We start from the raw sequence: 15979 nt of genomic DNA, 5'->3' as shown, positions 1-15979 counted from the left end.
CAGGAGTATAACTTGAGTTTCTGGCAAATTGGGAAAGCAAAAGTGAACTGATGATGGGATAAAAAAAGAACCCTGTTGATTCAAAAACCTAACAAATGTTTTTCAGATTTTTGAAAGGAGAAAAATTTATCTGACTAAAACTGCAGGAGCTGATGAACAGCAATAACCAAACAATTGCTCATTGGGCATATAGACAAGTATTAATCAAAACTGAGGCTGCAAGCAACAAGGACCGAGTTGCAGTTATACAATTTCAGAATAATTCTGTGAAGCAGTAGCCATGCTGCATTTTGAAGTGCAACCTTTCAGCTTCATGAAGTAGCAAAGCTCATGAATTTAGAGGCATGCTTTGACCAAGTCATGGCCAATATGATAAGATGCAAATCCAAAAATGGTTCTATATGTTTAGAAGATTTATCCAAGATCTCACAATGAACACTGATTGGCATTCTGTAGCTCATTAGAGACCAATCAAATAGATTAGCAACATCTGTTCAATATGCCATGTGGGAGATATAAAACCTACTAAGGCATCAAATCATATCTCAGGGCCCCCAGAATAACTGGAATGGACTTAACTTTTGTAATAACACCTGATCTTGAGAGGTCAACAAAGAAAGCATCATAACATTGAAGAGGAACAACATTATTGCTCGGAGACCAGATGAAATGTGTGAAGGGAGCCTATGAACAATTTCAAGAGTGATAAAAAAAAACCATAGTTAGCTTGATATTTTCGTGGTCTACCATAGGTTTTCACCAAAATTCATCTGCTGTTTAGTAAACATACCATTCATTGTTTATCAGATTAGATAATTACTAATATGAATTTTAAATCTATTTTCAAGAAAATTCAAACCATACCTAATCCTTTTAAGTCTTCTTTATAACATTTCTAGACCAACTGTGAGTAATTTAGTTTCATTTATATGTATTGGACCTGTTGCAACAAGCCATTTTGGAAGGATGAGAACAGCATACCAATACAACCCATGGTTCCAACTTCCAAAAACCCAGTTCAGATCACTTATAAGCACACCTAGATATTAAAATACTAAAACAGTGAGTCGAGGGAAGTTTTGTAGATTAATAAATCTTAAGTTAACAAGGGAAGGAACAAAATAGGAGGTATGTACAAAAGGCTACTTGTGTGAATGCTTAGCTATCATGGATAGCAAACAAAATAGAGAGTTAAAAAGTTGGGAAAGAGAGAGGGGCTTAATATAGATAAGTAGAGAGCGTTAAAACGGGGAAGAGAGAGAGGAGTTTAATAAAGATAAGCTGATTTGCTTCAAATTAGAGATTGTTAAAGATGATTAACCTCTACTTGCTTCATTGCTTTGAACGATTTAATAGGATTCCTGATGTAACACAGGGACTCCTTATTCAAAACCCTAAGTGGGGCCCCCAGGATGGATCCAAGAAGCCGCCATAGGCTGGCCAAACCCTACTGGAGGGGTATTTTGGGCACTTTAGTCCTCAATTTAATTTAGGGTTTATTTCAGAATTTCGTCGAGTCAGTTTGAGTCTAATTTGGATTTATTTTGAGTTGTCAATTGTGAGTTGAAGTTGTGTTTGAAAGAGTCCAATCTGATGTTAAGTTGGTTGCTTGGGTCTTAAGTTATATAACTTGCATGTCCTTAAATAGATAACTTAAAGCATGTAATGAGATTCCAATCCAAGGGCTGAAATCTCGTAGTCTTTTTGATTCCTTTTATAAGAGTCCAGTTTGTTATGTAAGGGAATACTTATCTAATAAGGATCTCCCAAGTTGAGTTTGAGTATGTTATTTTAGGCTAAATAGTTTCTTCATCGTAAGCTATTTTCAGATTTGATGAATTAAAACTTTTGAGTGTCTAATTGTCTGAGTGTGGCAGGTTTCCTTTGAGGGGGACCTTGCGGTTGTCTTTGAGAGTATTTCTGAGATAATTCCAGCATTCACGCAAGCATCCCATCAATCAAGGTTTGAAGCATTAAACAGCAAGTACAGCAGCCACCATCAAGTCTCCAAGCCATCCCAAGTAAGCCTTAGCCCCATCCCCAGCCATGCAAGTCTCTCCTCTGCCTCCCCAACCCCACGCACCTTTCCCAGCCCCTTTCCCCTCTTGTCTGAGCTAGAAAATACCCCTAACCCCATCGCATCTAGTCCTTGCCCCTTCCCCTTCAATTTCCTGCATTCGCAGTCCCTCCATCAAAGCCTAGAGCCCCTTCCCTCTTCCCCACGGCACCAAATTCCAGCCCCTTTAGGATTCATTGATTCCCAGCCCCAAATCCATCCATCCAGCCCCTGTTAGAATTGCAGTAACCTAGAGAACCAAGTCCTAATCCTGTTTTCCCCAAAGCTGCCCTAAATTCTGGCCTACAGATGTTCTGCACTTCATCTTCTCCAAGATGAAATTGCAGAATTTTGTGAAATTCCAGAAAATTCCTAGAACACTTTAAACCCAAACCTGCTTATCTGAATCAGTTCTAAACTGCAGAAATAGTGCTCTGATAGTGCTGAAACTGCAGGACAGCAGCTATTCCCCAATCCCTGGACCCATTCCCAAACCCAAGCCAACTCCTGGTTGTCCTAGGATTTGAAAATTCAAGTCTAAATTCCAACTTCTGATAAGAATTCAGATCTGAGTTCATATTCAGCATACTTTGACAGTACAAAAGCCCTAGAATACCTACTATACCTTTGCTAGGAATCCCAAGACTCTTTCAAGAATCTTGGTTTTATTCCTCTTCTTTCTTCAGCATACTTTGACAGTACAAAAGCCCTAGAATACCTACTATACCTTTGCTAGGAATCCCAAGACTCTTTCAAGAATCTTGGTTTTATTCCTCTTCTTTCTTTTCTTTTTCTTTCTTTTGTTACTATTTCTTTTTCTTTCTTTTTTTCCTTCCTTCCCCCCCCCCTGAATTCTGCCACAAGTTTCAGAAAATAAAAGGAAGACATAAAAATCATAAGAAAACAAAAAGGGGAGACAGGGGCTGCCGCAAGATAGAGAGAAAAGGGGGGTTTCCTACGTGCACAAGAAAGAGAAGGGGTGGGGATGGGCTGCAGTGGGTTAGGCTTGAAGGGGAAGGGGCTGGGGATGTACACTTACTTGGAAAAGCTGCTGGACATGAAGATTACTGCTGATTCTTGAAGAAAGATTGCTGCACTTGAAATCAAGAAACTAAGAATCTGTCATGGCCCTCCCAAGAACGCCACCACTCAATTTCCCACTAGAGTTCTTTAATTCTTTATTCAATGTAGACTGAAGTTTACAACCATAAGCCTGGCTTATTTATAGCTTTACGTCAAAAAGAACTTAACTCAAACTGGAAGACTGGTTAGGATACCCTTGTACAACTAATTAACAACCACATAAATTAAAAGAACTCTTCTTGAATAAAAGAGTCCAACTTATCTATAAGAGTCCAACTTTATAAGAGAAACTCCTAAGGACTTAAGAACTCAACTCACAAATCAAATCAAGACTACTAAACAAAAGAAGACTCTAAAAATAAAGAAATAAATTCCAAAATTAAATTCCAGCAGATAATTAGGGTTGATATTGACCAAATTACCTCTTTTAGGGTTCAGAAAGCCCTAGATGCACCAGGCCTTGGGGCCCAAGTGAGAGTTTCAGCAAGGTGCTGAATTCGGGTTCACATCTCCAAAATTTCCAAGTCAAACCTATGCCAATCTGACTGTTGGAATTGACTGAAACTTGGAGGAACCTTTCCGCCATATTGGGCCTACATTTCCCCCCAAGTTACAGCTCCATTTAAATCCTCCAGACCCATGACCATAGAAGTCATACAAGGACTCAAACTCCTTCTGAATCTAGGACTCTCAAACTAGCAATCAGATTTAGCCAATTTTCACACCATATCCTCTTTAGGACCTGCATCCTAATCCCTTAAGATTTTATCAGTGAAGTTTGAGGGAGTCATCACGAAGATTTGGGGTTTCATGGATGGTAGATTATTGCTGGATTAGAAGTTTCAGCAATTTGTACGTGAAGTTTTGCATCCCTGGAAACTGAAGAATGCGGAAATCCAGGGTTTTGCTGGTAAAAATGCAACCAATCTCAAATGCTCTGTCAAGATGTCATGGGGAGTCATTGGCAAGAACTGAAGTTGATTCTGGCAGTTATCCCAGAAAGGACCAGAGATGGTGTTGCAATCAGGATCGCATTCCTACAGGATCAGGGGATTGTTCAATAAAAAAAAAGAAAATGTATTTTTATGGCAGGAATGAGCTGTGAATGATTTAGTTCAAGAAAATTTGAATAAAACAAAAGGGGAAGTTGGGAGTTGAGGTAGTAAAGTATCAGAAGAAGAAGATGAGGGATGATGGTGATTTAACTTGCTGGTTGTAGAAGAACAGAAACATTAAGGCTTGAAGACTTCCTTGGCTTTGCAGGAAATTCCAGCAACTACAATGGAAATCGAACCAGCAAGCTCAGGGAAACTTGAAAATGTTGATGGGCTATCCTATACTCAAAATAAAACTTTTATTAATCAAAACATGGGCTCAACTGTGTAATTATGTCTATATATAACCACTGTGGCTGACATAACTTTCTATAAACTCAGACTCAGAATAGAATTAATGATTCATGATACAACTAGGAGTACAGCTCGCATAAACCGTAATTCTAAACAAACTACTCTGAATAATACATTATTAAAAGATTAATTAAAATTCTAAAATATCCAAACTATGCACAAGCTTTGGTGCTGGTCAACTCCTTACACCTTTGCTACACCTGAGGCTATTTTCAGGCATCCAAACTGCAACCAGCCTCTTGTAGTGGTATCACAGCACAAATGCTCGTCGCAGTAATAAGTCAACCACTTTGGACTCCTTGCAATTTGGCAGAAGTCATTACACCTGAGACTGTTTTTAGGCAGCCAAACTGCATCAACTTCTTGCAGCAATATCACAGCACAAACTGCTCATTGCAGTTATATAACCCCTTTGGCCTTATTTCTTGCAACTCAGCCAAAGTTATTCTGCTCAGTAGAAGAGAAGAGCTTCTCAGGCTGGTTTTCCTTAGAGAGGTCACTTCTCCTTTTTCTTCAATTGTTGGAAAAAAAAATTACATCAATTAAGATCTTCAACTGGAAAAGAAACTATAGTGGCTGCAGAAGGTGAATTAGTGAAATTCATCATTACATCAGCCCTTACTTGTCGTCCTTAAACCAATAAGGAGCAGCATGCTGGCCTGTTGATGTAGGGATACAGGCTCACAACCTTGGAAAGCAATTTATCGAATTGTGTCAATAATTTGGATGGATCCGACTTGTTGCAGTATCATCAAGTCTGCAAGGAAATCCTAAAATTTTGAATTACATGCAGCCCATTGTAAAAGTACTGCCCATTGCTGGAAGTGTTGTAACCAAAACTAGGCCTCTCCTTCCAGGTGCAAAGAAGCTAGTCTACACACTCTTCCTCCAGGTTCGATGGACACAGGAAAGCTGTTCAACTCGACACACCCAGCCTTTAGTGTCATCATTTCCATTAAACCATGGAAAGTTCACCAACTTTGAAGTGACTGCTAGTGATGATCCACTCAATCCACTTCCTATACTACACCCAAGTTGGTCTACATAGCTTGGAGGCAAAGTGAAAGAACTATCTCCCTCACTTTGTATGGGTCAAACAATTGACCAAGTCTGTCAAGAACCTCATTCAACTTACTCATAATCAAACATTGAACTTTAGAGAAAGATTCTACATCCTCTTCAAGCTTATCCATTCATATCTGTTTTCTAGCTTTATTACCAAGCTTGCCCAGCCATGTTGCGGTATGGTACCAACTTGGAGGGCATTTATTGATTGCGCTTGATAATTCAGACAGGTCTGACTTGATGCAGCAGCATCAACTCTGCAAAGAAATCCTGGAATTGTGATGGTCTCTATCTCATGTGGAGAACCAAAATCAGGCGTCTCCTTCCAAGTGGAAAGAAGACAATGATACTCTTCTTCTAGTATTTGATGGAAACAGGAAAACAGTTCAACTAAAAGAACCCAACTTGTAGTGTCTTCATTTCCATCAGCACATAGAAAGTTGATCCACCAGCTTTGGAGTGAACGATGGTGGTGATCCAGTCAACCAGCTACCTGTACTACAACCAAGCTTGTCTACATGGCTAGAAAGCAGAGTCAAAACATTCTCAGTAGAACAATTGAGCTAGTCTCTCAAGCACCTCATGCAACACTAATCAAACACTAACCCTCAGAGAGAGATTCCTCATCCTCATCAAGCTTATCCATTTGTGTCCACCAAACTGGTAACTACAAGAGCCACTTCTGTAAACACTTACATATCTTGAATGGCGAGATATGTAGAAACCGCAGGGGGCTAGTAGAGCAAGCCTGCCTCATCTCAAACCAGAGATATTTTAGGATAATACTAGATGCATGTGCCATTGCTCTATAAGAACAAGAAGGGCTCCTTACATGGATGGTCAGCCAGACTCACTTAATCTACTTCCTCTTCCAAATAATAATGTAGCCCCTACCACTTCTCTCCTTCCATGCATTATTACAACGCATCATTACTCACATTCTAACCACCTAATTCTTGATAACTAATAACCCGCTAAAGAATAATAACTACAACTAAAAATAAATAATCCATAATAACTCAGACATACCATATCTGATCTGCCATGCTACCCATGAAAGGAGTCGCCTGAAAAGCATGGCTCTAGAGCATGTACAAGGAGATTATCCCAGCTTTTTGGAGATAATCTTTTCTTGTTCAGAAGTTCATTAACATCCAATTTTTCCATCGTAGGTTACAATAATAATTTTTTCAGCAACTGCTTCCTTACCATCCATACCATCTCTTGATAGAACATCTAAAGCCATAAAGGCATGCAGACACAACAGATAATCTCCTACGGCATGCTTCACAAAGAGAATGGTAAAAGAAGAAGAAGAAGAAAAGGGCCTGTGGGGGGGGGGGGGGGGTGCACATGCACATGTAGCCAAACAGGCTCTTGACAAACACAAACTCACAATCTAACAAACTCAATTCATATAATAAGTCAATCTCCATCTGTGGAGGATTCTGTCATATATATATATATATATATATATATATAAAAACTCACAAATCTAACAAGCTCAATTCATATTTTAATTTTTAAGTCCATCACCAACAGTGGGGGATTCCATCGTTATAAAGAAATCAAAAGACTCCCAAAATAAAACTAACTCTCTAACTAGGATACTAGTTCAAACAAGGAAACCAAGTGGAATTAGGAACCAAATATCCTACCATCTAACTTCTAAATAAAATAGAATACAATAAACAAAGATACTAAAAAGGCGAATGGGCTGATGCAGGCCTAACATAGGTCCACAATGGTGGGCTGTAACAGAAGGAGAGTTAGAAGAATAGGAAGGGGAAGCAGAGATAGGGAGAGGGGAAATCTCACAAACAAATAAACTCAGCTAATATCTGTTGAATCTGACAACTGTATCCTAATACGATCCATTTAAAGGGATTAAACCCAAATTCTAGTTGAAATATAGATCACAAAACAGACTCCAAACCAAAGTCCAAAACACTTTCAGATAGAAGTACTAAAACAAATAAAATACCATAATTAAAAACTGAAAAATCTGAAATGAAGTACTTAATTAAGACCCACTCCTGTTGGACCAAAACCCATTAGACTGGTTCTTTTGGGTGGACCGGAACTGATTGAACTGATCTAATATCGCACCATGTAGGCACTCACTGCCAAAGGCTTCTATGCAAGCAAAGTCCAGGGGAAATTTTGCTATTGCAGCCTTAATCAGCAATTTTGCTCAGAGGCAGTTTCAATGCCTTGACCTCAGGCTACAACTTTGGTTGACCAACAACTGCTTCAAAACCTGCCCCACATAAACAAAAACATTGGACATGTTTGATAACTCACCAAATGTTTCTGCTTCCAGAAACACTAGAAACAAATCTGGGTGTTTCTGGAAGCAAAACCACTCTTTCAAGCATTTGGTAAAACTTGCTTCTAGAAGTAGAAAAAATACCCGGTGTTTGATCAAATCTGTTTCTTGAAAGTTGAAACAAATTTGGAAATTGTAATAAAATTTGCCATTGTTATGTTTAGAGTGTCAAATTCCATAAATACTCCTTCTAAAACTATTTTGCTTAAACACAACCCACAACCAAATTTTGCTTTGAGAAACAAATGCAACATGAAAGTGTTTCTCGAAACAAAAAATTTCATAAGTATCAATTTATGTTGCAAAATCATGCGAAACAAAACAGTTTTATCAAACAGCTTTCAACTGATTTTTCTGCTTCTCGAAGCGAGAAACACCAGAAACTGTTTTTTGGTGGGTTATCAAGCGGGTCCATTATTTCCCAAATAACATACATTCCTAAAATTCCAATTCTCTCTTTCAAAGAACTCATTCTGCAATGATATCTCATGGTTCTCACTCTGTCTATGTTACATATCTCACCCATCTCTTAAACCAGATGGGTTAATCTTGGTCTGGGACCAGGTTAGGTTAGGGTCAGTCAAGAAAGTGTATCTGCATCAGTCATCATTGTCATTAGATATGTTTCTGATTTTCTCTTTATAAAGGACACATTCTGCATGTCTCATAGTTTACCTATGTTGAATAATCTAAGGCATCCCTCATGTCACTCCATTCCTCATCCACACTCTCATTCAACTCCTCCCCTCTGTTGTCTGTGAATAATTCCCAGAATTAAGTAAATAGAAGAAGGTATTCAAGAAAAACAATATGTCAGGCTTTACACATCTCTTGATTTTTCAGTACTGGTAGATAGATACTGTTACTCAGAATCTTGTTTGATTCAGTAAGAGCATATAGCTAAGTGTTCATATTTGAGGGAAAGTTGATGGATAACTTTATCCAATCAAAATCATCACTTACAACATTGCTATTTGAAAGCTGCACTAAATTATAAGATGGTCCTATTAAAAAACAAAGATTGCAATATTGCATTACATAAAATTGACACTAACTAATCCCAAGATGACTTCAATCTTTTGGAGACATTGAAAGTCAAGTCTAACTCCCAAATCAAATGCTACTGGGATTGGACAAATGAAACAAGTTAGTCCAGTATAAGGGTTAATCCACATCAAAATCCAAATATGAGGCAGCAAGTGGGGTGGACATTTTGTCCATTTTGAACAATTATTGCAGACATATCTAAACCTAATTCCATCTAAGAAACTGAGGTCAATCTGACGATAAACAGAATCAAACACAATGAATGAGCTCCACTAACTACACATAATAAGAAGTAAGATTCTGACTTACAGTAGAAACTGGTTCAGAAGGTTCAGTACTCGGTTCACGGTCTGTGTCTGCTGAATAACAATTGTGTAAAGAATAACATCACAATAATGAAGATTAAAAAAGACATAGCGCTATACATCAATACAGAAATGAAAAGTAGAAAAGGTCACCCGAGAAACCACCAAAGAAGTAAACAAAACACATAGAAAGAAAGAACAACTCTCAATCAGGGAGAAGAATCAGCTAAAGGTTAAATATAAAATCCATTACAAGACAATTCCATGGCAGTGATAATTCTTTTTTTTTTCCCGCATATATAATCATTGTAGCAACTTCAATGTTTCAAATTATGTTCAGTAAAGAGCAGCACAAATTTTCATGCCCGGTATTATTGTAACAGCATTAACAGACCCAACATTAAACAATAGGCACTAGACTGGAATAACATGATGGTAAATAGAAACATAAAGGCAAAACCTGATTTGGTTTTTCTTTTTGGTTCTTGTCTTTGTTTTAGTGCATTGGGGTGAAAGGAGGGGTGAAAGAATGAGGCTCCTTTACTGAAAGGCATGAACTATGAACTGCTGATATACCTATTAAAAGAAGTCCAACTATGTCCCCGTGAACTTAAGATGTGCAATTCTTCTTATTACAATGATTATTATACAACTCATTAGGCTCTAATTATGGGAAATTCAACCAGTTCAAGGGAAAATAACTTCTCAAAAAGTGGCATTGAACTCAGCAGTGTCCAACAATATCTGCATAAAAAGAGAAATGATGCTTCCCATCAAAGTCACTAAGATATCTCAACTGATTGATCGAGAAAGCATCAACTACAGCATTTCTTACCCAATCACCCAAACCCTAAAACCAAAATAAAATATAAAAAAATTAAAGAAAAACAAACCCTAAAAAGCAACCAATTGTTCAATGAACTGCACAGAAAGAGAAAACAAACCTGAAACCCTCTCTGGTGCTGTGAGACGCTTACGGAATACAGAAGAGAAAAATCTCTGAGCACTTCGGGTGATGACTCTGGAAGCTGGATCCACAATCTTCGAAAGCCACCCATTATTCCCTCCTTGCCCAGGGTTGCTCAGTACGCTCACTGGTCGATCATATGGCGTTGTCTGTCTTCGGAACGGTCGTTTTCGAAATTTCCCACCGGCTCCTCCTTCATATCCGCCTCCCGCCGCCGTAGCCATGGAAGAAAGCCCAAATTCTTCGCAGCCCGGGCACAAAGATGATGAAACAGAGAGAGAACGACCGCAAGAAAATAATAGGGTTTTTATTCTGCAGGGACGAATGATAAAACTCTACGCCACCGTATCCGAATTGGGAAGAAAGAGAATTTCGAATTTCTATACACTGCCAGTATAGTAAGTGTCCCACCCATAAACTTTTCCCATATAACGGGATTGGAAACGCTTACACTCTAGATGCTTAACGGACGGTTCTTAGAGCCAACCCTTGCGTTCGATCAAACTCATTGAGAGGCCACGATCCTCTCTACTCAAGGGTCGTGGGACCCATACCTCCCTATTCCGTTTGTGGTGATCGAAGATGGTCAAGCTTCCCTCCGTGAGAATATCGAATTTTGCGGTGTTTCTTTCTAGGTAGTTTGAGGTGGGGTCTACTGTTTTGAATTTCATTCTAATCTGACGATGTGAAGGACGACTTTGCATGAGGACCTTTGCTGATCAAAATTGGGTTTACGAGGACACATACGGCGGAGAGAATAAAAGAAAACAGTTAAAGCACGTGTCGTATTTTGGCGGCGGTTAACGTATCCTCTTTTTGAATCTAGGCGGGGTTTACTTTACCCGTAAAGAGCCAAGAAATTTTTATACGTTCGCGTGGGTAGATCTGGAGCAAGAAAATATCTGGTGTGTACGCTTCAGTCCTCCTGCTCCATACGCAACTAACTCTTATGTGGACCCCACTACTGGTGAGAGAGCGCCGACAAAATATGGTGGGCGCACGCGGCGAGGCGAAGGTGGGAATGTGGATGCTGCTAAACCTGGCTTGACATTTTCCTTTTGTGTGCGAAACCTAGCTTGACATTTTGACTTACGCTACAAAGCTAGGCTGACTTTACTCTGAGGTAAAGTTTTTTTTTTTTTTTTTTTTTATAACACTTGATTAAGAACAAGACATGGAAACTGGATGAGGAACAGGCTCCTTCAACCAGTGAGTGGAAATAGGCCAATCTAATGCCGTCTCAAGCGCCAGGGATTCCTGGGCCAAGGAGTGAGCTACAGAATTAGCATTCCTTGGAACAAAAGAGAAAAAACATGAGATGGGTGCACAAGCAAGCCGACGAATATCTTCAATGACATTCATCAAGCAAGTAGGAACTGGAAGATCAGGCTGTAAGAGCAGTCTTACGACGTTAAGGCAGTCAGATTCTATGATGATTTGAAGCCAGCCTTCCCCTATTACAGTCCATAAGCTATGCTTGATACCTAACGCCTCTCCAACTTCAGCTTCTCCAAATACCATTGGCATCGATCTTGCCAATACAGGATCTCCTTGCCAATCCCTTACAACAAAACCAATTCCGCTAGCTGATTTGTCTAATTTCAGACGCATCGAAATTTATTTTTAGTACTCCCCTTTCCTGGAGGACTCCATGAGCAAAGAATCGGCTTGATTCCTTCGTAGTTGATCACTTACCACATTGTCTTGACTAGGTCTTGAGTCACTTAAGGTATTCTTTGCCATGACGAACTCTATCGCTGCCTTTGATGCTAGCTGAATCACATTAGCAGGAAGCTAGCTGCCACCATTAAATAGATTTAAATTTTTGGGTCTCTAGAGATACCAGATGATAAATCCAATATGAGCTTCCAGGTACCTATAGATACCTTTGTCCACCGCTTTATATTGCCCCCACTGTGCAATCCATTGATCAGTCGTGTAATCCATCCGTTCATCAAAACGCAGTCGAACCCAACCAAACCGCCCTCGCATAAGTACAATGAAAAAATATATGCTCTGTGGTTTCTCTTTCCCCGCACCTAGCACATTTATCATCCACTTCAATTCCTCTATGTAGGCAGGTTACTCCATCTGCTAGAGCTTGGTTACATGCACGCCATAGTAATGCTCGCACCTTCGGTAACGCATTAAGGCTCCATATTTTTTTCTAGACTGCTATATCCACTAATTCCCATTTTTTCCGGTTTGAGGTTGAAGCTTTCCTTCGTTTAACTTCCTGATTCTCATTGATCAGCATGTGGTACGCTGATTTGACTGTAAAAATACCCCTCTTATCAACAGCCCAAATGAGTTGATCCTCTATAGGGAACATTGGCAATTGGATTTGTAGAATGGCTAAAGAAATCTCCTCTGGAAACAAAGTATTCAGAATGCTTCTATTCCACATACCATCCATATCTATTAGATCTTTAACATTTACTATCTCCTCCGATGGTGCTATAGAGGTTGGAATACCCCAATCTGCTAGTCCAGGAACCCATTTATCTTTCCATATATGAATGGAGTCTCCCCTCCCAACCCTCCAAGCAATGCCTTTCTTAATGACTTCTCTGCCTAACAGAACACTTTGCTAGCCCCATGAAGGTGAGCTCCCTATCTTTGCCTCCAGAAAGCTGCATTTTGGGTAGTAAATATTTTTCATGACCATAGCCCAGTGTGAAGAAGGGTCAGTTAGGAGTTTCCAAGCCAGCTTTGCCAACAAAGCTCTATTATGACTAATATTCTATCCATTTTTCACATCATCAATTTTCTTGTAAATGTATTTTCTATAAAAAAAAAAAAAATTTAATATTCTTATATGACATTCAATGTTACATCATAAGGTTGAACTCTATTTACAAGTCACATAAATTTCTTTTTAAAGTTAATCACAACACTTTGAAGTGATTTATAAATGAATTTCAATCATTTGATGTGATATGGGACACATGTCATACATTTACAAGGAAATGGACTAGATAAATTTTTCCCTTTGGCTACGTGTGGACGTGTGATAGCTAAAAAAAGAATAACTTAGTAACATAAAAATAAAAATATTTTACCCGCTATCTATTTAAGTTGGATTGAAATTCTTGATTGACTGTCCATTTAAGTGGAAAATATTATTGACTATTTATTTTTATAAACACGAAAAATTACACATTATCCACTGTTAGCCCTCAACCAATTTTATTTATTTATTTTTTTGTTAAGTTTCAACTTAAAATGACAATTTTGCCCTTCATTATGTAAAATTACTTTAATGTCCCTATCCCTTTACTCTCACTCAACACTTCGCTCACTAGTACAACACATTGATAACTATTCGTATTTGTTACTTGAGTGTCATAGGTCTAAACATGCTAGACAACTCCATCACATCATAGACTGTACTTTTTTTTCTCTTTGGGTTGAAATCAGAAATTGTATTCCAAGTATCATTTTTTTTTTTTTTTGGGTCAAATGATAAGAGCTTCATCAAATAAAAGAGTTTAAGCCAGGAGACCTGGACAATAATAATGATTGATCAATCATGAAAATAGGTGGGACATTCCACCATCATCTCGAAAGAGAGAGATGATGGGCTCCCTTAGCAAGGAAATCATCAAACATATTACAGGACCTATTGATGAAATTAAAATGAACATAATTGAACTCTAATGAGTGTCGCAAAATCTCAAAAACTAAAGTAGAACATATCCAATCTAAGGAACTATAAGCACCTTCAAGTGCCAAAATTGCAGGTAGAAAATATGAATTTACCTAAAACTCATAAAATCCGCCCAAGAAGTAAGCCATCTCTAATAGCTTGGAGCTCAAGAGTTGATTCCGAGTTACCCAAGCAATCAAAACATTATGTTGCTACAAACATGCCAGCCGAATCCCATAAGATGAAACTCCTACTGCCTTGCTCGTGTCCCCATCCCAAGAACCATCCACATATACCTGAAAATGCCTCACATCTTCCATCGGAGAAATTAAAGCAATCGGTTGCCTTCCTCTATCATCGCAAATCCTTATGTTGAGATTTTGTATATCAAAGCGGTTGGATCGATGGAAGGAAGGAAGGAAGGAAGCAAGCAAGCAATACCAAAAAGGACTAAGCCACTCCAAGTATCAATTTTGAGACTGAACTATTGAGACCATGAAGACTTGAATTCAATATCCCAAGGATAATTCAATAGGACATAGGTTGGGGAGAAAAACCTATTAGTTCGGAGGTTTGGTCCAACCCATTAGTGGCTTAATCTCCTTAACCAAAAGGACTAATTACTAACCAAACCTTTAAGCCCAAGAAACAAGATCTAAGATCCAAATATAAATTTTAATTTGGAATGGCTAAAATGGTTTCGCAAATGTCTTAAAACCGATCTAATCTTAAACCAATCCAAACCCAAACTACACCAACCCAAAACCAAACTAAAAAGAAAAGAAAATTTGCTAACAGATTTTTTTTTAAAGGTGGTAAACACTAAAGGTTCGTGTCGGGTTTTAATGTTTTCAGCCCAAAACAAAGAAACCCAAACTGAAATCGGCCCAGACCAAGTAGTTGACACCCTAGATTGTAAGTTTGTGACATCCATGGTTGTGATGTAACATGCGAGTGTTCACGGTGATTAAAATTTCAAATGCTTCAGAACTAATTCTAAGTGCTTTTTAAGCGGGTGAAAGCAACTGAAACCAAATCCAACTGATGCAAATTGCCCTTAAAAATCCATCTATGGTATGGGAGAACTTATGATTAGATCAATTGCAGCAAGTACCTCAAGGAACAGATGTGGGATAGACTTGTATGAACAATCCTTTTTGGGTCAGACCCTTAGAAAGGATCAAATATTAGAATGTGGAAGATCTAGAAACATTTAATGCAGTGGTTTGGGGAAGTTTTTGCCTCCCTCGAGGAATTAATTCTATGATCTCAAGAAGATACAAAAGACATCCACCTCATCAAGCATAACAGTTTAAACACACATCTCTTCTTTTCAAATGCCAAAAACCTACAGTAGTAAAGAGTTTGGGCATCCCAATTCTAAATGACCAAAAGAAACTCTAGGTTAGTGCTATTACAGACCACTAGGCTACAAGATATTAGTTGTTAAATGTTAATTTGAAGCTTATAGTTAGCAATGCTTTCACCTTGCATAAAAGTATCAGGATCTCCCTTCTTGTCTCTATGCTAACTTTTCGTCAAAAAGTTCACGGATCCATCTCATATTACAACTATAATCTTCAATTATTAGGGTTTAAGGTTTAAGCATAAGGTTGCTTAAAGCATTACACCTTGTGTATCTAGTTTGGAATACCCAGATCATTGTTTCGAGCTAATATTTATAGAACAACACTAGGTTCTACAATTAATTAGACTCTCCTATAAGGCTTGTTACACCGATAGCTTATATTAGAACATAAGTTGGGTATAACTCAAATACTTCAATATAAGTTAGATATGACTCAAATGCCTTAACAATATCTTCATATATTCTACATATGGCTTCAGTATTAGCCCCATAAATATAATGTTCAAACCTAGTACAGAATCATTCATAACTTTTCAAAGAGAATAGTATCCAATTAAATCCAAATGAACATTTTGAATAAAAAATATGAGTTTTAGAACAAATCTAAATCTAATCTAATTAGAAGTTCTACTTGGAAGTGAATTACTTATTCTCACAAAGAACAATACAATTGTTCGTTGCACCCTTAAATGACTTACTC

The 15979-nt window shown here is 38.2% G+C and overlaps 1 protein-coding gene across 2 annotated transcripts in view; it reads right to left on the bottom strand.

The window, feature by feature from the left end:
* LOC149024499 (uncharacterized) overlaps window positions 1-10593 on the bottom strand; it is a 29369-nt gene extending 18776 nt beyond the window's left edge. Inside the window, exons 1-2 of one of the 2 annotated variants that reach the window (XM_089144726.1) lie at window positions 10239-10593; window positions 9299-9348 (exon numbers count right to left, since the gene is read on the bottom strand). In XM_089144726.1, the coding sequence (XP_089000852.1) occupies window positions 9299-9348; window positions 10239-10485 (297 nt within the window). In that variant the 5' untranslated portion in view covers window positions 10486-10593. The remainder of the gene's footprint in view (window positions 1-9298; window positions 9349-10238) is intronic. The other variant, XM_089144727.1, reaches the window with a different exon arrangement.
* Window positions 10594-15979: the final 5386 nt, after the last annotated feature.

The sequence above is a fragment of the Hakea prostrata genome, chromosome 2 (genome assembly GCF_041222555.1).
Source record: "Hakea prostrata isolate BN-2017 chromosome 2, UWA_Hpros_2, whole genome shotgun sequence".
Lineage (NCBI taxonomy): Eukaryota > Viridiplantae > Streptophyta > Magnoliopsida > Proteales > Proteaceae > Hakea > Hakea prostrata.
This window is presented reverse-complemented; position numbering and strand designations above follow the sequence as displayed.